This window comes from Ursus americanus, chromosome 6 (assembly GCF_024610735.1).
Source record: "Ursus americanus isolate L20-20 chromosome 6, mUrsAme1.1.p, whole genome shotgun sequence".
In the NCBI taxonomy this organism is placed as follows: Eukaryota; Metazoa; Chordata; class Mammalia; order Carnivora; family Ursidae; genus Ursus; species Ursus americanus.
The window spans coordinates 24,449,227-24,473,461 of NC_142132.1; the positions used below are offsets into that span (position 1 = coordinate 24,449,227).

The window sequence follows — 24,235 nt, forward strand, 5'->3', positions numbered from 1 at the left end:
CTCTTGACTTACCCACAGTTTAGTTTCCAAAGCTTAAATCTCTTCTGAATCAGTTTCAGGATCTATCCATCACTTTGAATTCAGTTGTTGGCAAGACAATTTAATATCTAAAATGACTGAAATATTTACATTGTTGCAAAATTGCCCTTTAGAGAATTCTTGTCATGGCATAACTTTTGTGTCACCTGTTCTATATTTAGCTACGGAAGGAAATTGTAGAGGTTCAGTCTACAATTACCTTGGCTAAAAAGCATCATGAAGAGGAGGATGAAGAAGAAGAAGAAGTGGCAGTAAAAAATCCCAACTTGCCCAATTACCTGCTTGGCAGTCTGAGTACTGATTTTGGCGTGCAAGCCTCTTTGTTGTCAAGCCAGTTGGAACTTCATTCCAGAGAGGAGAAAATCAACCAAATTGTATTACTGAAAGTAGGTGAATTTTTTCTTTATCCTCTAAAATCTCTAAAAAGTCCCATGAGGCATCTTGCAAAGGCTCAAATTGAAATCTAATGCTAATCAAATGATGTCTTTAAGGTACATAGAGAAATATCCAGATGGCTAGTGTGTCCATGTTCTTCAAACAGAACTTGTGTACAAGAGTTGCTTTCATCTATTTGGACTGGGTTCTATAACAGGTTTTCTGAAGAGTATCTACCCTGGCTGACACCACAAACAAACGATTCTTCTACTTAGATCCTCAGTAAGCTCAAAGATAAAAGAGATCCTTGAATGCCATCTTCTAGGTAACTCAGGTGTCCGTTAGGACCTCCTTGTAGGGTCAAGATGTGATTGCTTATCTACCCCCCTAACCTGGGGAAATACAATTTCCTCTCTAAGACTTCCGTAACTCCTCTTCTGGGACTCTGAAATAAGGTGTGGCATCCCGCAAACTCTGAGCTCCTACTCCTTACTCTCCACTGAACAAGTCAGTCTCAGAACACATCTGTATATGCCTACCAAAAGTATTTGAAATTTCAGTGACAGATTGCACCAACGTGGATGGTTCGAAAATTAATATTGGCTGTTCCTATTCCTGAAAGCCCTCCAACCCCATCTGCCATTTGAGTTCCAGCCTCCTACCATGATACTCTGCTCTCTCTTCCTATTTTTTTTTCTTTTCTTCTCCAACCCCTGAAATTCCTGTGCATATATATCCAAAACTGTTCAGTTATCCTCTTTTGTTGCTCAGCTTTTGCTGACCCATGCCCTCAGTGTCTCACCTTTCTGCTGTTTTATTAAGGCATTTTCCTACAAGAAGGTTAATTTCAGCCCAAGAAAAATTCTGATGTCAGCTGTTAATTTTTCTACCTGCTTTAATGGTTTCATCTTCAGTACGATAGATATATAGACTGAACTCTGACGGTAAAATAAAGGCTACTTTGAGTCGACCATCATTCCACTCACCGGCACAGGTGGGAGCAATCCAGTTGGACTCACTGCCCCCTGGGCAACTGGCTGATCCAGCTAGCCAGCTTAGATACCCTTCCTACCCAAGAATGACCTGACCATATAGAGGAAGAATATTGCGTGTGGTTATGCTTTTCTGGGAAATTCTCCAAACAACCTCTACAGGCCATCCTTTCCTTACCACATTTCCCCCAAACAATGTTTCAAAGGAAAGACATTTCCCAATTTAAATATCACACATCACTTTTAAAATATTTTATGATGGATGTTTTTTTAGAACATATACAGAAGTTGAGAGAATAGCCCAAGAGTCTCCAAGTGTCCATCACCTACTTCAACATTTACGCACATACCTGCATTCTGAGTTACAGCCTCCATTTCAGGAAGTAGATTGTGGGATAACAGTTATGCTGTTGCCCTAATCCTACCCATGGTAGGATGCCACTGTGTATTACTGAACCAAGAAATGACTTAATATAAACTGTATTTTAGAAAGATTAACTTCCTGATAAGTTATAAAGTGATTTTGGAGGGAGGGTAAAACCGTGGGACCATGTTACTAGTAATGATCTAGAACACGTGATGTGTTCTCAGTATCACATTGATATTTCAGGATGTCATTTACAAGGTAAAAACTGCTTTCAACAATGAGTTTGATGCTGCATATAAACAAAAAGAGTTTGAAGTTGCACGTGTAAAGGAAAGAAATGTAAGAATTCAAGAAATTATTTTAGATCTGGACTTGGAAGAAGTGGTCTGGCAACCAGAATTTGATGATTGCGAGAAGCCAGAGAGAACCCTTGTTGTGGAAAACAAAGAGGTACTGGCTAGCTGTGTTATCCCTCCCTTTCTTCTCAGGACATATTCCCATGTTCTTACTTACTTATCTCCTTGTGTGCACTACTGGAAATGACTGTTTCAGGTGGTATTCTCGGTCACAAGAAACAAAACCAGTTGACATTGCCTCAGCAATAATGAGAATTTCTTTTGGAATCCTATGGAATCTAGGGAAGATTTGGATGTCAAGCCTAGAAAGAAGCAGGGACCAAAGACTGGAATCTTGTGGGGAGTCAAGAAGTCCACTTTATCTCTTAGGTTACTTCTCTCTGCATTTCACCTTCCTCTGGCAGTTTCGACTTTATTTCTTCTCATTCAAGTGGACAGCTGGTCCAAAGTAGAATCTCTTAGTCTAATTCCACATTTAACTAGGAAGAGTTTCCTTGACCCAGCTTAGGTCCAGTGCCTGTATCAAAGAAGTTTGGATCACATTGTGGAAGAGAGCCTGATGAAGCTCCAGTAATTATCTGGGTCAGTATGGCAGTATGGATCCCAGAGAAAGGGGGTTCAACGGTCAGCCTTTTTTTAAGAGAGAGTGCAAGGCAGGGGGGCGGGGCAGCGGTGCAGAGGGAGAGGGAGAGAGAGAATCTTTAAGCAGGCTCCATGACCAGTCCAGTGGCCAACATAGGGCTCGATCTCACCACCCTGGGATCATAACCTGAGCAGAAATCAAGAGTCGGATGCTTAACTGACTGAGCCACCCAGTCACCCCACTGGTCAGCCTTCTTAAAAGGTGTTTGGCCAGAGGTGGCTACAAATAAATGCTTAAAGAAAACAATTAAAATATAACCAAATTAAAAATACTAAAAACAACAACAACAACAAACAAACCTTGCTCATATGAAACCAGCTTGATTGCTTTGGGACAAAAGATAAGAGTGTTGCTTAGAAATAATAGCAAACACTTACATAGTCCTTGTTAAAAGCCAGCTAACCATTCTAAGTGCCCTAGATAGATGGAAACTGATTTATCATTATAAGACCTTACAAGGTAGGTACTAATATTACCTCTATTTTACAGATAAGGAAATAAGACACAAAGAGGTTAAGTAGCTTGACCACAGTTAGAAGGCTGGAAAGTGACAGAGTTGGGGTCTGAACCCAAACCCTTATCCTTCAGAGTGCATTTTCATCTCTACAGTCTACTGTACTTGTTTAAGGAAATTATTTCTTCCAGAACCAGACTCCTGCCGTGTAGCCTAAGACTGTGGAGCACGGTGATAGCAAGGGCCTCACTCTGCGGCTCTCACCAAGATCCTGCTGTGGGCAGTCTGTATGTGCTGATCAAGCGCACCGCAGTGGCTTCTTTAACCCCTTCCACATCACGAGAGTGATCTTGTTACAAGCCAAACTTATGTCTTCCCTTGCTTAACCCCCTGCAGTGGCTGCTCATGTCACTTCAGATAACAAGCCCCTTTGTGACTGCCTACCATGGCCCCTTTCCTCTTTAGCTGTTCTCACTACCTTGCTCTGGGCCGGCCACACTTGCATTCCCACAATTCCTTGAATGCTCCAAGCTATTGACTTCTCAGGACCCCCATCCTAAAGGATTTGGCTTAAATGACACTCCTTTGAACCCCTTTCCTGACCCCCCTAGTTTAAATCAGATCCCTGTTATAATCTCTTTAGTGAGAGAAGAGATTTGAGAGCTGATAGAGAAGTTAACGATCAATTTTCCCAACCCTCTCATTCTAGATCTCATGTTTATCCCAAGATAGGAAATTGATTGTGAAATCTGGATGGTTTCTTTATCCTGTCGATAACTTCTAACCTCCTCCCTGGTGTGTGGAAGGAAGGTTTGGTTTAAATTGTGTAAGAACAACAGCAGGAAACTATATTTTCTCTTTCAGATTACAGCTCAGAAACTTCTTAATCCATGGCTGAAAGCCAAAGCAGAATTGACCGTGTCCCGGGAAATGGAGCGATGGCTTCAGACACGGGTATGCAGTTCTGCTTAAACGTACCTAAGACTCTCTTTCCTTTAGGGATACTTGTTCCTAATTTGGTTGAATAGTCTTGTAGTTTAGTCCACTATAGAAACACATCAGGGCATTTGTCACGGTCAGAGGTCCCTGGAATCTCAGTGGCTTCCTTCTCCTCTTCCCTCCATGCTAGTCACCACCCACCCCAATTCTAAATGCAGTCATTCTAACATTGTGTGGGAGGCTGCCTCTGATTCCACCAGAGGGCCAGATCTCTGTCTTAGCTGCCCTCCCTGACCCTGGCTCTTTTCCAGGGCCCCAACACAAGGCGTCGAGCCCTGATGGACATGATGGGAGGAGTTCTGGAAGTCAAGAAGGAAGATATTTTGAGAATGGTGAGATCTCTGGACATTCTTATGGAAGATGGAATGGGGTAGAGAGAGCTACTCAAATTTGATCGTTCTTGTCTATATTGACCCGAGTTTTAGAAATTCTACAGCAACAAATATACTACCTCCCAGTACCTCATAAACATACCACATTAGCCAAATAAGAAATTGAAACCTCAGGCCTGCCTCCCCATCTTGCATAAAGCAAACAAAAGAACAAAAACAAGCAACCATAGTGGTTTTGGTCTCTATAAAAAGCAGTGATAATGTTGCATCTGTAATTCTCTGGATATAAAAAGAAACATTCCCTTTGATACGTGCCTTAGGTGTCCCTGGAGCCCAGGTGTAGTTCTAGCTATGAAGATATCACCATACATCTCTGAACCTGTCACCTAAGAGCCTCTGTGCATCCCAGATTGCCCACTCTCGCTTACGTCACAGAAAAACAATTGTAACTTTTTTCATATCCTTTCATCGAAGTGTCAGGCCATTGTCTTGCCAATGTGAAGAACTATATCCCTTGAAAGGGCTCTTTTTTTTTTTTTTAACCGTAATGAGAACTCTGACCTTTTACTGTACTGCTGTATACATGTTTGCGCCTGGTGTATGCTTTCCTTTTTATCTTCAGGTGATTCCTCAGCCTGCTTTCATGGCAAAACCTGATGCTGTATGGTCCGAAGAGGAGAGGAGACAGTTCAAAGACTATGAGAAGAAAGTCAAAGAGTTAAATGAAGAAAGAGATAAGTATAGAAAGGTCAGAAGAGCAAAGAATTAATATACCCTATCAAGGTTTTGTTTCAATATCTTTTCAAATTAAGTGTTCTTTATTCCCTCAGTGTTGTTAGTAGTTTAAGGATCCTGTTTCAGCTTAAATTCTCAAGAGAATTTGGGGAAGTGGGTAGAGATAAGTTTGAAGAGTTAACACAATTTAAAACAAAAAGAATGTATTGCAGTGTTTTTTTTTTTAAGTTCCTTTTTTAAGATTTCAACATTTCCCAGATTGCTATAGTTCATTTGGTCATCCATTCATTCTTGAAATGTTTAATGAAGATCTTTTACGGTATGTTCTAGGCACTGCTCTGTGTCTTCTATATCTGTTTGAGTTCAGTAATAACTCTTGCTTGATTTCCTCTCAATCTCAAGGAAAGGACTTGACAGAAGAATGACACAATCAACAGCACATACTTTAGAGTTCTAACGAGATATTTACAAATATCTCCTACTGTTATCTCCTTGCATCACAAAGAAACATTCCCACATTAAAATTGCTTACAATTCACAGACCTGTACCCCTGAAACAAATAATACATTATACGTTAATTTAAAAAACAAAAAGAAAAAGAAAAAAAAGAAAATTACTTACGATTATAATAGAGATATGAAAGCTGGTGGCGTACAACCAAATAAAAAATATCTCTTCCTCTATGAAGAAGGTGAAAATCATGGTGTTATTTGAGGCAGGGCAGTTTGTCAGCTTTATGGTGGCTGTATCTCAGGAGCGACAATGCCCTCACATTTCAGCCTAAGATAGTAGTTCCCAAAAAGCCAAAATGAGCCATCTGAATGCAGTAAAAATGTCAAGCAGTTAGGGAGTATAGATGGCTAAGGTGGTGGCATTTATTCCATGGTCTCCTATTGTGAAATAGCCTGCTGCCGACACTCTCACCTCCCTGCTCCTTGGTCATACTCAGTGGGTAAAAGCCAGCTGTGGCTGAAGCCAGTACTCAGCCTTCTCTGCACCACGTACCACGCACCATGCTGTGGGTAAAAAAAAATACTGACTGCTTTCCCTCTAATGACCTCAATCTTTATTGGGTCTTTAGAGCTGTTTGGTGATGCTATTCCATCCCTCCCACCCCTAGCTGAGTCCTTATCACATGGAGGATCTTGTCAAACATGTAGATTTGATTCTGTCATTTTGAGGAAATGGAAGGATCCTGAGATTTCTAACAAGCAGCCTGGTGGTGTGGCTTGCTGCTGGTCAGAGGATGACACTTTAAGTGGCAAGATCTAGAGGAGCATGTCCCACGTTCTCCTCTGTCTCCAAACTTCCAAAATCTGACCCCCTCGGCTTACTCACCTCATTTTCTGTTTCACTGGGAGGAGAGAAGCCATTAGAAGAGATTTTCCTTACTCTTCCACCCTCACATCTACCCCCCGCCTGCACAAAATCCATAGACTGTCCCTTTCTGTTTCTTAGGGATGAAATGGCCTTGCACCTGCCCAAGCCCAGTCCTCCACTTGTGCACCCAATCCCATCCCATTTTACCATTCCGGCAATATGCCCTTTTCCCATGTCAATGTTCCCTCCAGTATATACACATGCTGTAATATTATACATTGGGTCCATCTGTCATCGTATAGAAAAGAAAATGAAGGAAAAAAAAAGACTCCTTTGAAGAGGATTCTGGAATTCTTTCTGCTATCCTGTGACTTTTGAGTTAGTGTGAATTTATTTCAAAGTAAGTTAAAAGAGAAAAAAAAGTCCTTGGACCTCACTTTCCTCTCAATCCATAGCCAAGTATCTCCTCAGAAAACCCTTAGAAAAATCTGTGTTCACTGTCTCCAATTTCTCTTTTCTTAATCTATTGGGAAAACCTTTATATTATGGAAAATGTCAAACATATAAAAGTTTAGAGAGAGTAGTATAATGACCCCCTCATCCAGCGTCAACAATTATCAAGTCATGACAAATCTTATTTCATTGTATATCTACACCAATTTTCCCAACACTAGATTATTTTTTTGTCGATTTTTATTTTAGAGTTATTCAAATGTACAGAAATGTTGCATGAGTAGTACCATCTGTATACCATACACCTATGTCAACAGTGCATCCATATACCATATATCTAGTATACCTGTACCATATACCTACACCCACCAACTTTTAATATCGCCACATTTGTTTTTTGTATTTTTCTCCTGGATTTTATATAGATAGATAGATAGATAGATAGATAGATAGATAGATAGAATCAAAACTTCATACTATTACCTCCAATTCCAATTCAGCATACCATAGGGTTCTTCTCTCTTTCCCTAATTTAGCATTCAGATCTCCTTTCTCAGTGCAAGCTCTAGTTCTGCAAGTATAAGTATAGATTTATTCATCTGCTCAGTCCTACAATATACATATAATGCCTCTACCAAAAGCAAAACTTCTTGGTAGGTTTTAATATTTCCTGGCACCTCTTTTTGCTCTTAGGATATATCCCATGGAGGGCAGACCACCTGCACATTATATTCAGAATTTATTTGGACTAATCCTTTTTTCCCCTTCTGTGCAGATAACATTATCAACTTGATATCAAGTTCTTCATGCAGCGCTGTTCTTATTTCAGGGGGAAGAGGCCAGTGTGTCTGCTGATTTCACGATTTTCTTTGGTCTCTGCAGGACCCTTAATCTTCACTTGTTCCTTTCTTCTTTCCTTTCACCCACATCTCCAAGAGGCACCTCCCTCTTCCAGAAGCAGCACTGCCTGAGACTGCACCTCCAGTCCCTTCTTTAAGATTTTCCAGGAGCTCCTCTTTGGGCACCACGACAACTCCCACCCTAATCCAAACACTGTCATCTTTTACCCGATTTATGGCATTAGTTTCCTTGCCCTCCCGCTCCCCTGATCCCTACCCCTCCTGTTTTACCTCCCACCACTCTCGCGGTCCCTGTGCCAGCTCCACTGACCTCCTTGGTGTTCCACAAAGATACCCAGCACATTCTTGACGCCAGCACCCACAGCTCATTCTTGCCATGGGCCCTTGACATGCCGTGGCCGTTACCTGGGGTGCTCTCACCCCATTTAGCCATACGGCTTGCCGCCTCACTTCTTTTGGATCTCTACTCGGTTGTCACCTCATCTTCCTACATAGCATGGCAAACTCCCTCCCCATCAGCCCCGCTCTGCCCCCCCACCCAGCTTTGTTGTTCTCCAGAGTGCTCATCCCCACCTGGCCTACCTCATCCGTACTTGTTTACACGTTACCTGACTCCTCTACTAGGATGTAACGTGAGGGAAGAGAATTGGTCTGTTTTGTCCGTTACTATATTCCAAGTTTTGAGAACTGTGCTTGACGTAATAAGCACTCAATAAATACTTCCTGAATGAATGGATAAATTTATTGACTGCTATTATGTGCCAGGCACTCTCCTAGGGCCTGGGAATTTGCATATGAAAGGTTGCCACCTTCAACCTTAAGAGCAGGCCATGGTTTTGTCCAGGGCTGGGAGAAATTCTTGGTCTGATGGGTTCTGCGTTGTTCATTCATACCCTCCTATTTAGTCTCCCACCTTTCATCTCCCCTGCTTCTCATTTCACAGCATCTGTTACAGACGTTTTTAGTTAAAATTAGATCTTCCCAGGAATGTTTGAGGAAAAGTGACACCCAATTCTTTAACAAATATTCCTTTGGTTCCCACTATGTGTTGGTCACTGTGTCAGGTCCCAAGGGATGCTTGCTGAATAGACAGACGCAGCCCTGGCCCCTCACAGTGCTCGCTGCCTTGAGGGGAGGGAGTTACACATTAACTGGAAATTCACAAAATAGTTATTTAACTACAGTGTGATGAATCAAGATAGACAAGTTCAGGTGCCATCTATGACAGTAAACACAGAGGCACTGACGTAGTTGGGGCCATTGGTATTCACTAGGTCCCCTTTTCAGGCTGGCATGCCCATTCCCTCACTGCTGTGCATTGTAACTAAAGGCTCATACCTGAGACCTTTGGTGCCTTGCCCTTGACTCATCAAGGGGACATCCTTGTTATAGCACGCGAGGTTATACCACTGCCCCTATCCAGAGAGGCCTGTGACTGACTGATGAGATGGGGATACAAAAGTCCCGCCCAGTTAGCCCAAATTGGGACTGCTCAGCAGAGCCTCTCAATTACCCTTATACCTTTGGGAATCAGGCGAAGGCTGGGCCACCTAAGAGCACATTGTTGCTCAGCTCCTGTCCCTTCCTTGCTTGCTTCCCTTCCCCACTTTACAGGTGTCTCTGAAAAAGCACTCCCTCCAAAAATTGCGTACCCTGGAATCCTATTCCAGGCTTTGCTTCTAAGACTCAAGATAGTGCCTAAGACAGGACTCAAGGTAGGCCTACTTGAGAAAGTGGCTTTTATGCTCGAATTGGAAGAATGAGAAAAAATGACAGGTTGAAGAGCAGGGAATGGAGATCAGACAGATTGAAAACACATGACAGGGGCCTGCAGTGAGAAAACTGTGGGGCATTTGAAGCACAGAGCAAAAGGCTGTTCTGACATTAGAAAAAGTTCCTTTCAAACTGGAGAGAAGGGTGGGCTACAGACCCTCGGACAATCTGGTCTCAGCAGGCTGAGCTTTTGGCCATTTGCCGTGTGATGGTACTTCCATTATCCAGGAACACATGGCCTTGATACACAACTACTGGACCCACAGTCCGTGGGAATTTTTCCATTCCTATGAGATAGTGTCATAAATTATGACAAGCAAACTGACCCTGAAGTGTGCTTTTTCTGTATTTGTTTTATTTTAGTATTTCTTCATTGTTTAATTAGCTTAATTTGGGTGGTGTTTCTCCTTGTGTCAAATGCCTCTACATTTTGCTAAACTCTCTCCATCACTTTCCCAGAATTAGTTTCTCACTTCATTAAACCAGCATAGACAGAACTTGGCTTTTTTTTTTTTTTTTAACTTAGAGAGAACAGGCACGCCCACACTCATGCATGTGTAAGAGGAGTGAGAGGGGGCAGAGGGAGACGGAGAGAGAGAATCTTAAGCCGGCTCCATGCCCAGTATGGATCCTGACGCAGGGCTCAGTCTCAGGAGCCTGAGATCATGACCTGAGCTGAAATCAAGAGCTGGATGCTTAACGGACTGAGCTACCCAGACACCCCAGAACTTGGCTTTTTAAAGTAAATTTAAAATAATAATATTATCATTACCATCATAGTAATAATTTATTCAAGTAAGGATTATCAATGGATACTAAAACTGGTAGATAAAAGTTTGATGAGGAATAAGATTTTTACATGGTTTCTAAGTATTCTCCCTCAAATTAATTAATTACAAATGGAAAAAAAGTAACTGTACAATAGAGGAACTGGCAGACAGTACTTAACCCAGTGATCACAGTTAACATCACCAATAATGAAACAAACCAACATCATGTCTCCTGATGTGGTGCACTGAGGATACAACATGATTCATGTAGGGTTCCTGCTAGTAATATACCACCTGGTTTAAGCCTGAGACAACATCACACAGACCTAAACTCAGTGACAGACTACAAAACGACTCACCTGTATTTAAGTGTTTGCAGCTTAATCTCAAATGGTTGAGAAAAGATAGGGGGAGAGAAAGAGAAAGAAGAGATTGAGCAAGTCATAAGCAAATGGGGCAGAATATTAGCGTTGATTAATTTGATAAAAATTATATGGGGATTCTTTGTACTATTCTCACAACTTTTCTATAAATTTAACGTTATATCAAAATCTTAAAAGTTATAAAAACTTTTAAAGATGAAAATTATTTGTAATGGTATGTCTGGGGTTGATCTGCAGATATTATTTCTTTAAAAATATATATTTATAGGGGCGCCTGGATGGCTCAGTCGGTTAAGCATCTGACTCTTGGTTTTGACTCAGGTCATGCATGATCTCATGGGTTGTAAGATTGAGCCCCACGTCGGGCTCTGTGCTCAGGAAAGGTCCACTTGAGATTCTCTCCTTCTGCACCCTCCCCCCACTCATGTGCACGTGCATGCACTCTCTCTCTCTCTCTTTCTCTCAGCCTTTCTCAAATAAATAAATAAATCTTAAAAAAAATAAATATAAATTTATAGCTTTCTACTTAGCTACTGTATGCTTAGCTCTAAGTCCCGGTGGAATTTCAGAAAAGGCAGGGGGGACTTTTTTCCCCTGATGTAGATGTTTTGGACAGACAACATATGCAGAGAACAAGAGAGTATAAATACATATATCTGTATGTGTCTATATCTATCTATATTTCTATCTCTGTCTCTACCTCTATATCCATATACTTCAGTCTTTATTTCCTTAAAATCTAAAAATTTCCATGAAGATATATCATGGCTTAAAAAAAAAATCAAAACTTTTTAGGGCCAGATTATATATCTGGAGATTTCTGTCTTAGAGAGTCAGAATTTTCCAGAAAGATTTGCTATGATTTGTTTTACTAGGCCTATCTCTGCCTGCACCATTAGCTATGATGAGTTATTTCCTTTTTTCTTTTTTCCAGTGTAATGTTTTTAAAGCAAAAATCTCAGACTCACAATATATTAAACAGATCCAAGTGGAACATCTCTGGTTGAAGAGGGTGGAGGGCCCAGGACACTTCACAAGGCCTGTCCTCCCTCACCCCCTCCCCCTCCCTTGCAGCAAAGTGTGAACACCCTTTCCTTAGAGCATTTGATGTTCCTAAATGTTAATTTTGTTATCGACTTCCTTCCAGTCATTAGAAGCAGAAATGAAGAAACTTCAAAACTCCATTCAAGAAAGCACACAGAATTTTGATGAACATTTGAAAAGACTCTTTGAAAGGAGAGTGAAGGCAGAGATGGTTGTCAACCAAGTAAGTAAAAGCTTTACTCACAGGACCTTTTCTTTTAAAGAAAGCCTCCGGGGCCTCTCCTTGTTCTTAGGAAAAAGACCAACATCCCTTCTGGCACTGTGGTCCTGCTCGTGCAGACCTGGTTCCTGCTCCAACCTCACCTCTGCCACCCTCCCCCTCACTGCCGTGCTTCCATCTCCGGTGCCTTGAGCTCACCTCAGTGCCCCTTCCTCCCAGCTCTGCCTCCTGGCCCATATCTACTCAGCTGTCAGTCCCAGCTTACAAGCCAGTTCCTCAGACTCGGCTAGAGCCTCCGAGTATATGCTCTGTTCTTTTACTTTCTAAAACTTAATGCAACTGAATTTTAATTTATATGAGATTACTTTTTAATGCTCCCAAAACTATAAGTTCCATGAACTTATTCATCCCTGTATCTCCAGCAACTAGCAAGGGGCTGGGCTCATACTACGTGTTAAATGAATGAATAATCCACCTGCCCCAAAAGATCTGATGAAAAATCTGGGTTAATTTGATTCAGCAGTAAGAATATAAAAGAAGTGTATAGTAACTAGAAGCATGAAGACCAAGGAGTGAAGCCTTAAATTCTGAGGGAAAACGATTCCTAGCATTGATTTCTATACGTGGTCAAACTACCAATTGAGTATAAGAGGAGAATAATGATGTTTTGAGAAATACAAGATCTCAAAAATTTGTATGTGTCTCCCAAAGCAAGGGGGTCAGCCAAAAAAGATGAGAGAAGATAAGGGAACCCCCAGGAGGTTGTCTCTATCCTCAGGGTCCCAACAGGAATGGTACACTGAAAGAGTTACATTTAAGACGGTTTAATGTAAACACTCTTTACTGAGGTATGGTCAGGGTTAAGGGGAAACAGCAAGGAATGGTGAAAAACTAAGATTAGAAATAGCAAGAAGACAGTAACATCTCTAGAGCTAAAGAGGCAAAGGAAGGGAGCTGCTACCAGGACCCAGCAAGACCTGTAGCCTTGAGAGAGAGGCTGCTCCTTGGGAGTCTTGGCTATAGACTGAACATAACCACTGGCCCCACAGGGAGGGAGTGTGTATATGGTAGATGGGTGGGGGGACATTGGGAATTAAATGCCCCAGCACTAGTCATGAGAGCCGCATTAGTCATAATGCCCAGAAAGTAGAAACAATCCGAATGTCCAACAACTACATAGAAATAAATAAAATATGGTTTATCCATATAATGGAATATTATTTGGCAATAAACAGTACCATTAATACATGGTACAGCATGGATGAACCTTGACTTGTATGAAATGGATGAATTGTATGAAATACATCTTAATAAAGCTGTTATTTTAAAAAGATAAGCTCAGAACATCTTTTTTTTTTTTAAGGAATATAAAACTATTTATTGACCACTGTTTGCCAGTATTTACAATAAAGTAAACAATATACAGTTGGGTAACATTTTGACTACAAAGTTGTTTTTCCTGGTTTCTGCTGAACCAGTAACTCAAATACTGAGAAGATTGAGCCTACATGTCAGGAATGAGTTGGGGTAACGAAAAAACATGCAGGTTAAGAATTTGGATTACAGGAGTCTGTCCACCCATTTATTCCAGCAGGTGCTAAATTGCCAACATATCTAACCATCTGCTTATGATTAGGTTTCCATGAACGAAGTCTTAAGACATTCCATGAATCACGACCTTTTAGTCAATACAGCACAGAGATTTCAACTTCTTGAAAAGGAATGATTCACTAGAAGGAACCTTTAATGTCCATTTAACTAAGTTTTGTTTACCTAATTAAAACACACCAGGACTTGTCTAGTTTTGTCATTTGGGTGGGGAGGTCGTTGGTGGTGATAAAATTTTCCTTTCAGGGATCTTGCAAACACACTTGCATTTATATGACTGTAGATACAGATATAGATTCTGATATGGCTGCTTTTAAATTGTCCACTTTATTTTTTTTTTAAAGATTTTATTTATTTATTTGACAGAGATAGAGACAGCCAGCGAGAGAGGGAACACAAGCAGGGGGAGTGGGAGAGGAAGAAGCAGGCTCATAGCAGAAGAGCCTGATGTGGGGCTTGATCCCGTAACACCGGGATGACGCCCTGAGCCGAAGGCAGACGCTTAACCGCTGTGCCACCCAGGCGCCCCCTAAATTGTCCACTTTAAACTGTTTATATTTAAATTGTCCAATTAATTACAAAATTTGAAAGATTAAGGCTTCAGGAAAAACTTCAGTTTAACTTTAAGTGATTTATTTCTTAACTTGCTGAAAACACGGGCTTATCCATGGTTTATAAAATGCTGTTTTTGTTTTGGTAAATGAGAACATCTTTTTATACAAGATAATGAGGAAACTGTCAAAGACTACCAGGTAATATCCAAAGGACTCAGGAGCCAATTTTAAAAGCTCCCCTAAAGGGAATAGTTGAAGATTCAACAGTGATAATCATTGCAATTAACTGAAACCCACCAAAGTTGTTTAATTTGTGAATTTGTGATATTTTAAAAAGAAAAATGCCTATCATTCACCTTCAAAGGATAACAACCAATTCATTATGTAAAAACTGATAAAGAGAAAGCATCAAGTATTGATTGTACCTTCCTAGATGAACTATACCACTAGGTTACTACACTGCAGATAAGGAGAAGCATCTGTTTATTTATGAAACAATTTTAATTTATAAGTGAAAAGGGAACCATAGAAAGAGAATATCACCGTCTTGCAACTCTCCATAGATTAATGGGCCTGGGCATTGAGTGTCTACAGTTACTAACATCACAAAAAGGCGGACACCCTAATGCTATATGTGTCCTGATCAAAGAACGTAGTATCACCTAAGGTATTGCCAAAAGGATCAAACATGTGTCTGAGCAGGCCTCTGATCAGCTGCCAGTTTTCAGGAAGTATGTGACATCAACTTCCAGTGAGTTCATCAGCATCCTTCATGTCGTGAAGTCACTGGAAGTTGCAGAGAGCAAAGCCCAGGCGAGGTGAAACTACAGAAAACGTGAAGAAAGGAAAGGGGTGGAAGGGAAACTGGATTATAAGAGATTTTTAAAATGTGACAATTTTTGAAATGGCCAGGCGATGCTATAGTGCCTAGAGAGATATACCTGGGTGATAAAAACCGTAAAGAAACACAAGAGAGTGATTACTATGAATGTCAGGAAAGTAATTATTACCAGTGTTGAGACTGTGAAGGGGACACATGCAAGGGGCTCCTGGGATGTGAAAGTTCTATTTCCTGAACGGTGTGGTGATTGCAAGTGTGTTTTACCTTTATAATAATTCATTAAACTATACATTGTCTTAGTATTTTTCTCTATATGTGTTTTCTCTTACAATGAAAAGATGAAAAGTTAAAATAACTGAGTATTTAGTGCCACAATCTATATTCCCTTTTTCTTAAAAAGAATTTCTCTTATTTGTATGTCATAAGCCGGCTTGATGAGTGTCAAGTCTATGACCCTCAGTAGAAAATCCTTTCTCAAATAGATGTAGTGATCATTTTCCCTACCTTTTTAAATATTTCTACAGGAGGAATTGAAAATAAATAATCTTGTATTTTCTTTACTGTTGGATGAAGAAATAAGCTCCAGAGAAGCATTCCTGAACAACTACCTTACAAGGAAGCAGGAGGAGAAAGTAAGGATAGTATCTGATATCTTGAGTACAAGCATTTTCTGACAGTCATGCTCCTTGTCTAATAAGCTCTCAGGGGCGTCTGGGTGGCTCAATGGGTTAAGCATCTGCCTTCGGTTCAGGTCATGATCTTGGGGTCCTGGGATCGAGCCTTGCTTCGGGCTCTGCGCTCAGCAGAGTCTGCTTGTCCCTCTCCCTTTGCTCCTCCCCCTGCTCGTGCTGTCTCTCTCTCTCTCTCATATAAATAAATAAAATCTATTTAGAAAAAACAAAACAAAACAAAAAACAAGAGCTCACACACTAGACCCTTTCTTTCACATTCCTCTCAGCTGTGTGTCTTCCTTGGCTCCCTGCCAGGGACTTGGCTCCAGGGTCAGGTGAAAGTGCCCGCTCTTATCTGTTAATGAAATTATGGGATTCTGCATCTGTAATCATTTAGTCAAAGGAACCATGTGACTTTCATATGACATATGGTTTATAAAACGAGACATGGTTGAAAGCACCCGCTTTTAACCACTGACTGGTTGTGACACTGTGGGACCTTGGACAGGACATATAACCTTTTAAGCTACTTGCAGACTCTTCCCTGGGAATATTCTCTCTGGATCATTTGGAACCCTAAGTTTTACGAAACATGTAACATGTTAGCTTATAGAATGAAAAACTGTCATATTCTGGAAAACTCTAATAAAGAGCATGAATAGATATGTTTCATTAAAGACACAATGAATGCAAAATGCTTGTCACATAATTTTCAAAAAATGTCAGCTTTTATTAGTAATATTAATAAAGATAATTTATGAATGAATGATTTAAAGTATCATATATATGGCATATGTACTTAGTTTTTGCTAAAAGTCCATTAAATAGCATATGCAAAGCACCTTCTGAATGCAGCCCTACTAATAACACCCCTGCAAGGTACTGAATTTCTTTCACAGGTGAGGAGAACATCTTGGAGAGACTGGTAACATGCCTAAGTCACCCATTAGAGATTTTATTTATTTATTTGTGAGAGAGAGAGAGCACATGCAAGCAGGGGGAGCAGCAGGCAGAGGGAGAAGCAGGCTCCCTGCTGAGCAAGGCACCTGATGCAGGACTCGATCCCAGGACCCTGGGATCATGACCTGAGCCAAAGGCAGACGCTTAATCAGTTGAGCCACCCAGGCATCCCACAAGTCACCCATTAGAAAGTAAAACAGCAGGAATTGGAAATGTGAAAATAAATGAAGACCATCCAAACGGGAATAAGCAGACTATTTATTCAGAACTTGATATAGTAAGAGATCAGCCACCATCGGTTGTATTTGGTGGACACTCAAAGGCAGGCAGGGGGATGGGAAAGCTTTATAATGGAAAGGAGAGAGGGCTTCAGGAGCACCCTGATTAAAAGTTGTTGGCATGGGGTGGGGGGCGCACGTGGGTGGCTCAGTCAGTTAAGCATCTGCCTTTGGCTCAGGTTGGGATCCTGGGATCAAGCCCCATGGTGCTCCCTGCTCAGCGGGGAGTCTGGTTCTCCCTCTCCCCTTGCTTCCCTTGCCCTGTTCATGCTCGCTTCCTCTCTCTCTCTCTCAAATAAATAAAATCTTTAAAAAAAGAAGGAGAAGAAGGAGGAGAAGGATAAGGAGAAGAGGAAGAGGAGGAAGAGGAAAAAGGAGAAGGAGAAGAAGAAGAAGAAGGAAGAAGAAGAAGGAGAAAGAAGAAGAAGGAGAAGAAGAAGAAGGAGAAGGAGGGGGAGGGGGAGAAGGAGAAGGAGAAGAAGAAGGAAGAAGAAGAAAGAAGGAGGAGGAGGGGCAGGGGGAGGGGGAGGAAGAGGAAGAAGAAGGAAAGAAGAAGAAAGAAGAAGAAGAAGAAGTAGTTGTTGTTGTTGGCATTGGGAAGCCAGGGACAAGTTAATTAGAAGACAGGCAACTTACGTGATCAATTTGGGGAGCATATTTGGCTTTCTCTGTTTGGTCTTAAACTGGAAATGGCAAAAATTAGGAAAGCTGAAAGTTACTGATCAAATCCTGAAAGTATGGGACTGATCACTGCTGAGGATATGGTTTAGTTTCCTGGCTAGTTATTATAGGGGCTGTGGGTCAGAGTTCTATTTGTATATATGGTCTGGCCATTGTCTGTTTTTATATTCAGTCTCTCAGAAGCCAAGCCCATGTGAATTCCAAGCCTGTGCAATTTCATCATCATACTTTCCTGCTCCACAGTCACTTACACACTCACATAGCTGGGTATACTTAGAAAGAGGTGATTAGATGTTTTTCCTTTGAAAGTCTCCAATTGATTTCCTTTCTGCTATAAATGTTATCTATAATGGATATTTCACTGACACATTTATCTTGTACTAGGAAATTTCTTATTTTTAGTATCCCTAATATTTTTGTTTATCCTGAAACACTCAGTTCCAATTGCCTATTCTTGATGTTATTATAGAACCAGACTTCAGAGGCCATCCAGAAAGCCAGAGAAGACCTTGATGTGTACAAGGAACACTATGACAACTTATTGGCAGAAGACAAAGTGAGAGCCATTGTCTTACCCACTCATCAATGCAGTAGAGTTGCTGCTTAGGTTTGGGGGAGATTAAAAGGGATGTAATTTAATTTCCTCATAGATTTTCTCCTGCTACAATCCTCAGTTATCAGTGAATTCTGAGCCATTGTATATTTCTGATAATCACTGTGTAAAATAAATTTTTGTAACTTCTCTGGTTTAAATTTCTTGTACAAAAAAAGAGAGATATCACCTAGACTTTAAGGCTTCTCAAACTTTAAGTTGCAGTCCGCACTAGTTGGTCATGAAATCAATTTAGTAGGCTATGACCAGAATTTTTTTAAATTTAATTCCGGCATAATTAATGTATAGTATTATATTAGTTTCAGATGTACAATATAATGATTCAACAATTTTATATATTACTCAGTTCTATACATTATGTATAGATCATGATAAGTGTATTCTTAATCCCATCACCTATTTCACATAATACCCCCTCTCACCTCCCCTGTGGTAATCATCTGTATTTAAGAGTATGGTTTTTTGTGTATCTCTTTTTTTCTTCGTTCATTTGTTTTGTTTCTTAGATTCCATTTATAAGTGAATTCATGTGGTATTTGTCTTTCTCTGACTGACCTACTTCACTTAGCATTATACCCTCAAGGTCCATCCATGTTGTTGGAAATGACAAGATTTCATTCTTTTTATGGCGAAGTAATATTCCATCATACATATATGATATATATATATATCATATATGTATCATATATATATATCATATATGTGTACGTGTGTGTGTGTGTTTATCCATCTATCGATGGGTACTTGTGTTGCTTCCAAAATTTGGCTATTGTAAATAATACCACAGTAAACATAGGTGTGCCTATATCTTTTTGAATTAGTGTTTTCATATTCTTTGGGTAAATACCCAGTAGTGGAATTACTGGATCATATGTATGATCAGTAGTTTTATAATGGAAAAGAATAGGATAGAAAAACATAAAGAATAGAATAGAATACCTTGAATATTTTACTCGTAAATATTATTTTGTGAAAATTTTAGTTCTGAATGATTTCTAGAACCTTATATGAAATAATATTTGTAATTCACAGAGGTACTTCCTATTCAAAATAAATCTTTGAGAAATCCTTGCATAGCAAGTGTCACCCTCAAATAAGTCTACTTTATAAACCAAATTTTCATGGATTTTTAAAATCAAAGTGATTCAACCCTATATTTTAAAAAGTATTGTCAACAAAGAAAGGGCTACTGAAAAAAGTTGCAATCCAAGCCATGATATCTCTGTCCTTAGGTTCTGGATCGCAGCTTTAAAAAAGAATTTTCTGAAATTCCCAGTCATCAGGTGGATATACTCTACAAACTTTTTAAACGCCGACCAAGGTTTGTTTCTCCTTTGCTATCATTTTTCTGAGAAAAAAAGTTTGTAAATGAAGAGGAGTGTTGTTAGATTTTGGCTTTTTCAATCCCAACTAGATAGAAATATTCAGTGTAACATCTTTTATGTGAAAATGTTCAAGTGTCTTTATCATAACTCGGGCTTTTTAGATTATTCTTACATCTTAAGGTAAGCAATGAAGAAAAATGATTTCATTATTCAGAAAGTTAAGTATCAAGGTAAGCATTGTGCTATCATAGTCCTATGAAAATAGTTGCTCTTAAGATATTGATGGTATACAGATCTACAATTTTCCCAAGATGTGTTCTAGCAAATGTGAGGCCCTTGTTGTATGAATTGGAATTACACATGAAAGGCTTCCAGGACAAAATATGTTTGGGAAAATACTGGGTTAAAAGAAAAAGTTAAACAGTTTACTGAAGAACGTCTCAGAATTTGTTTTTGGCCTTTGTGTATCCAAGTACAAAAAATAGAGGGGCGCCTGGGCGGCTCAGATGGTTAAGCGTCCGACTCTTGATTTCGGCCCAGGTCATGATCTCAGGGTTGTGTGGTCAAGCCCCAAGTCAGGCTCAGTGCTGAGCATGGAGCCTGCTTAAGATTCTCTCTCTCTACCTCTCCCTCTGCCCCTCCCCCACTCATGTGCACGTGCATGCTCTCTCTAAAAAAACAAACAAAAATAGAGTAAGCAGTATTTTCCAAACTTATTTGGCCACTGAGAGCATCTCATGTGATTGTGTTCAAGACAAAGTTTGGAAAATGCCAGTATAAATGATTGAAAATAACCATTATCAAAAAGGGTTCTAAAATAATCGGGGTTTTATACTGAGAGTACCATTAGAATTCATTTCACAGATTTCCAAATTTTTACAAACTCAGATTTCCAAAATTTTCAATCAAAGGTAAGCTAGAAATCATGGAATTTGTTACAAAGGTATAGGCTCATATTTGTCTGAGATGCAGACTCATTGTCTCACTTTTAACAGTTTACACACAACCCAGGAAATTCAACCTAGAACATACCTCATATCTTGGTTTCCCTATTTTTAAAGGAGTGAGTCATAATAAGTCCTGTGAAGAAAGAAGCAACTCTTCCCACATATTGGGAGGCAGCAGTGGAAAGAGCATAAGCTTTATTGTCAAACAGAATTAGCTTTAAATCCTAACTCTACCATCTGTCAGACCTGTGGTCTTGGACCAATAGCTTCTCTCAGACGTTTTTCATCTAGAGAAAGAGGATAACAACAGTAACTTCACAGCATATTGTAAAGCATCTAGATAGTGAGTGTCTGGTACAAATCTTTGTACCTTTCTTCCCTTCCCAGCCACAGCCCAGGGAAACAAAACTAATCCATTAATGTAGATTTTTTAAAAAGTGCTTTTCCAGTTCAGTTTATATCAGAAATATTCCAGGCTACTCATCTGCAAAAAGGATACCAGCAGAGGATATGTGGGACATAACCAGGGAATATCCACACTCCTCTTGGGCATTTACTTGCCTGCTTAAAATACACAGAAGGGAGACTTCTTTAGTGCAGGTAAAGCTGCCGGTGCTGACAACAGTCAGGAACATCAGTAGTCCAGCCAAGGTCATGCCTGGGCATCCAAAGAGAATGGAAGAAGGTCAAAGTGGGTGCTTTTCTCTTTGGAATAATCCACCCACAAGCCTCTCTTGCCAAAAGAAAGTGTCATGCGATGTCATACTGATGCTAAGGGTTGTATAATTTAACATTGATTTCTCGTGTGTGAGGATGTGAAAGGTTGATGGGTTTTTATTGGTAATACCAGGATTCACAAACAGAAAACGCACTCAGATGCGGCCAGTATTGTGCCTTTTGGAGAACGACCAGAATCTGGGAAATTGCATAAGGATGCCTTTGTCCAGTTAATGAAAGCCATGGATGACTTGGACAATATTAATAACATGCCAGAAGGCTTGGACCCCTCGGTCTGGGATCATTTCTGCATAACCAGACGAGCGAAAGTGGAAAATGAACAGAAAGTATATAATGACATTTTATTTTATTCCATTTCAATTCAATTTCATTTTACTTAGTGTACTAATATCAAATATATAGTTTATAGTGATCAATGCTTCCAGAAATGTTAATTATTTAGGTTTTCCTGCTAAGGTAGTAGTTATTAATGTTAGTAATAATAATAATGATGAGATAAGATATTAACCTTAGTGATATGGAGAGCTAAGTGTAAGTCTATACTTGTAGGCCCACGCTGTCCAAAATGGTGGCCCCTAGCTACATGTGGTTATTGTTTACTTGAAATAATGTGGCCAGTCCTGATTGTGACATGTTGTAAGTAGAAAGTATACATAGAATTAGCAGTCTTAGTATGAAAAAGGAATGGAAAATCTCTCAATATTTTTTTTATATTCATTACAGTTGAAATGATGTTTGGGATATATTTATTGTATTAAATAAAATATATTAGTGAAGTTAATTTCACCTGTTTCATTTCACTTTTTATAATGTGGCTCCTGCAAAATTGAAAATTAAATATGTGGCTTGCATTTATGGCTCACATTGTATTTCTCTTGGGCAGCACTGTCGTAGACACAACTTCCTTTCTCTCTGCCATGGTGTTGAGTTGTCCTCATCCCTTTTTGCATAGATTAGAATTACATTTCACTAGAACCTACTTTATATTTGCTAGAATATTTTTTTAATGTGGCAAAGGTAACAATTTGAGAATGTGTTAATTGGGAAAAAATTCATTCCTTATGCTGTTTCTTGACCACCTTCTGCCTCCCCTCCCCGAAATTCCCCAAGTTCAGCACCACAAATATCAGACTGGCATATTTTTGCTGAGGAATCTATGATTTTATCATTTTATCTGAGATGATGAGAACAAATTTTAAAATAAGATATAAGGAAAATTATAGTTTCTTGCATATTTGATTTTTTAGTGAGAAGCAAATTTAATATTTTTCAAAATATTCATGTAATGTGCCATGTACATTTTAGGTATCTTATATTACATAATGGGAAGGCTTTAAATTTTTATTAATCTTCTAGAAAAATGGGCTTATTAAGGCTTTGTAACTAAGTTAAAACATCTATGTTTTCTAAAGTTCTTTAAAATTAGTTTGCTTTTATTTCTAAAGCCCCATATGCTCTAAGGTGTTTGTGGTTTGGTTCCTTCAGGTAAAGCAGAAAGCGGCTGGCTTAATGGAAATGATGGCTTTCCTCCGGAGGAGAACAGAAGATGATGAGAAGTTGCAGCAGGAAATTGAAAAAGTGTCCCATGAACTCATGGTGTAATTTGAACTTTTCATTCATGTTCATTTACAGAGTCTAAGCTGGGGCTGTTGCATTGTGTTGTCATGGGGTGGGGGGGGGAAGCCTGCTCGCTGGTTTTTGGCCAGCACAGACTGGTCTCTTGCTGGGCTTTAAAAATTCTTTTTGAGAAAGTGCATTTTGTTACAAAAGACCTTACTTCAGAATGGAACTTACTTATAGGTTCCATTGCTCTTATTAGAAATAGGTAAGTTGTGGGAAAACCTTACTATTTTTTAACCTGCTCCTTCCACATTAATATAATACAAAGAATTTGTTTCTGCTAGTCAGCACTTTTGGGCTCAAAGCCATACAAGCAAACTCTGGAAAATTAGGCAGATATCCAAGAAATTCCCATGTAGACAACTAGCCAGCTAATATCTTTTTCTTTAAGAGAGCTTGTATTTTGCTGAGTGATTGGGATGCTGTTCTAAGTCCTTGCTTCGCTTTTTCCTTATTTTGCAGCCACTTTGATAAATGCTTCTCTGGTGTCCCAAATTCATCACTATACATCATCCTCAGATCTAGGCTCTGAGGAGGAACGGGACTTAGCCAGAAAGAGGTAGAAGTAGCATACAGATTAAACATTGTTAATAAAATATCAGAAGTCAATACATAGTCAGAACTTTAATAGATGTGTTATCTGGTAGCATCTCAATTTTTTTCCACTTACAACCTTTATATTAATCTTTTCTTAATCATAAAGTAAAACTTTGTGAATGCATTTCTGTCCATGCCATTCTTTGAGGAGCCCAAGTGTAATTCTATATCAACAAGAGGAGGTATCTTAGAGTCCTCCAAGAAAGCTTATCATCAGGAAAAGATGTTTTGCGTTAATCTCCAGCAGGTTTTCCTTCAGCTTAAGTTTGAAATTCAAGTTGAAAATTAAGTTTGAATTTTATGTTCTCAGATAATAGATGAAATTTGAAATATAAGTATATTTCAACTACTTACTTTGAAGTCTTCTCAATGTAGATTGCAGGAAGAGAAAGTGAGATTCCAGTTGAATTTGACAATCCAAATTCTCCTTAAACAAGGACAAGTGGAACTGGAAAATTTTCAGTTATTGCTGGAGTATCCTGATGCAATTCTCATCAACAAGAGCATAATTGAAGACTTGAATTCTGTGATTCGGGTAATTTTCATTTTTTAAGAAGAAAGCCAACATATAACCTGCTGTACCAAATTTGTTCATTATTCTCCCATTTCCATGATAAATCATTTTCATTCGGTTAAATCAGTGGTTCCTAACTCTGGCCGTACATTAGAATCACCTGAAGAACTTT

General features: G+C 39.5%; 1 protein-coding gene across 3 annotated transcripts in view; it reads left to right on the forward strand.

The window, feature by feature from the left end:
• Positions 1-24,235, forward strand: part of CFAP43 (cilia and flagella associated protein 43) — a 105,829-nt gene that overhangs the window by 67,205 nt on the left and 14,389 nt on the right. For all 3 annotated transcript variants that reach the window (XM_045803048.2, XM_045803047.2, XM_045803050.2), the window contains exons 23-34: positions 201-425; positions 2,017-2,223; positions 4,091-4,180; positions 4,477-4,557; positions 5,180-5,305; positions 12,000-12,119; positions 15,644-15,751; positions 18,179-18,265; positions 19,555-19,643; positions 21,445-21,658; positions 22,818-22,930; positions 23,925-24,084. In XM_045803048.2, coding sequence (XP_045659004.2) covers positions 201-425; positions 2,017-2,223; positions 4,091-4,180; positions 4,477-4,557; positions 5,180-5,305; positions 12,000-12,119; positions 15,644-15,751; positions 18,179-18,265; positions 19,555-19,643; positions 21,445-21,658; positions 22,818-22,930; positions 23,925-24,084 — 1,620 coding nt within the window. The remainder of the gene's footprint in view (positions 1-200; positions 426-2,016; positions 2,224-4,090; positions 4,181-4,476; positions 4,558-5,179; positions 5,306-11,999; positions 12,120-15,643; positions 15,752-18,178; positions 18,266-19,554; positions 19,644-21,444; positions 21,659-22,817; positions 22,931-23,924; positions 24,085-24,235) is intronic.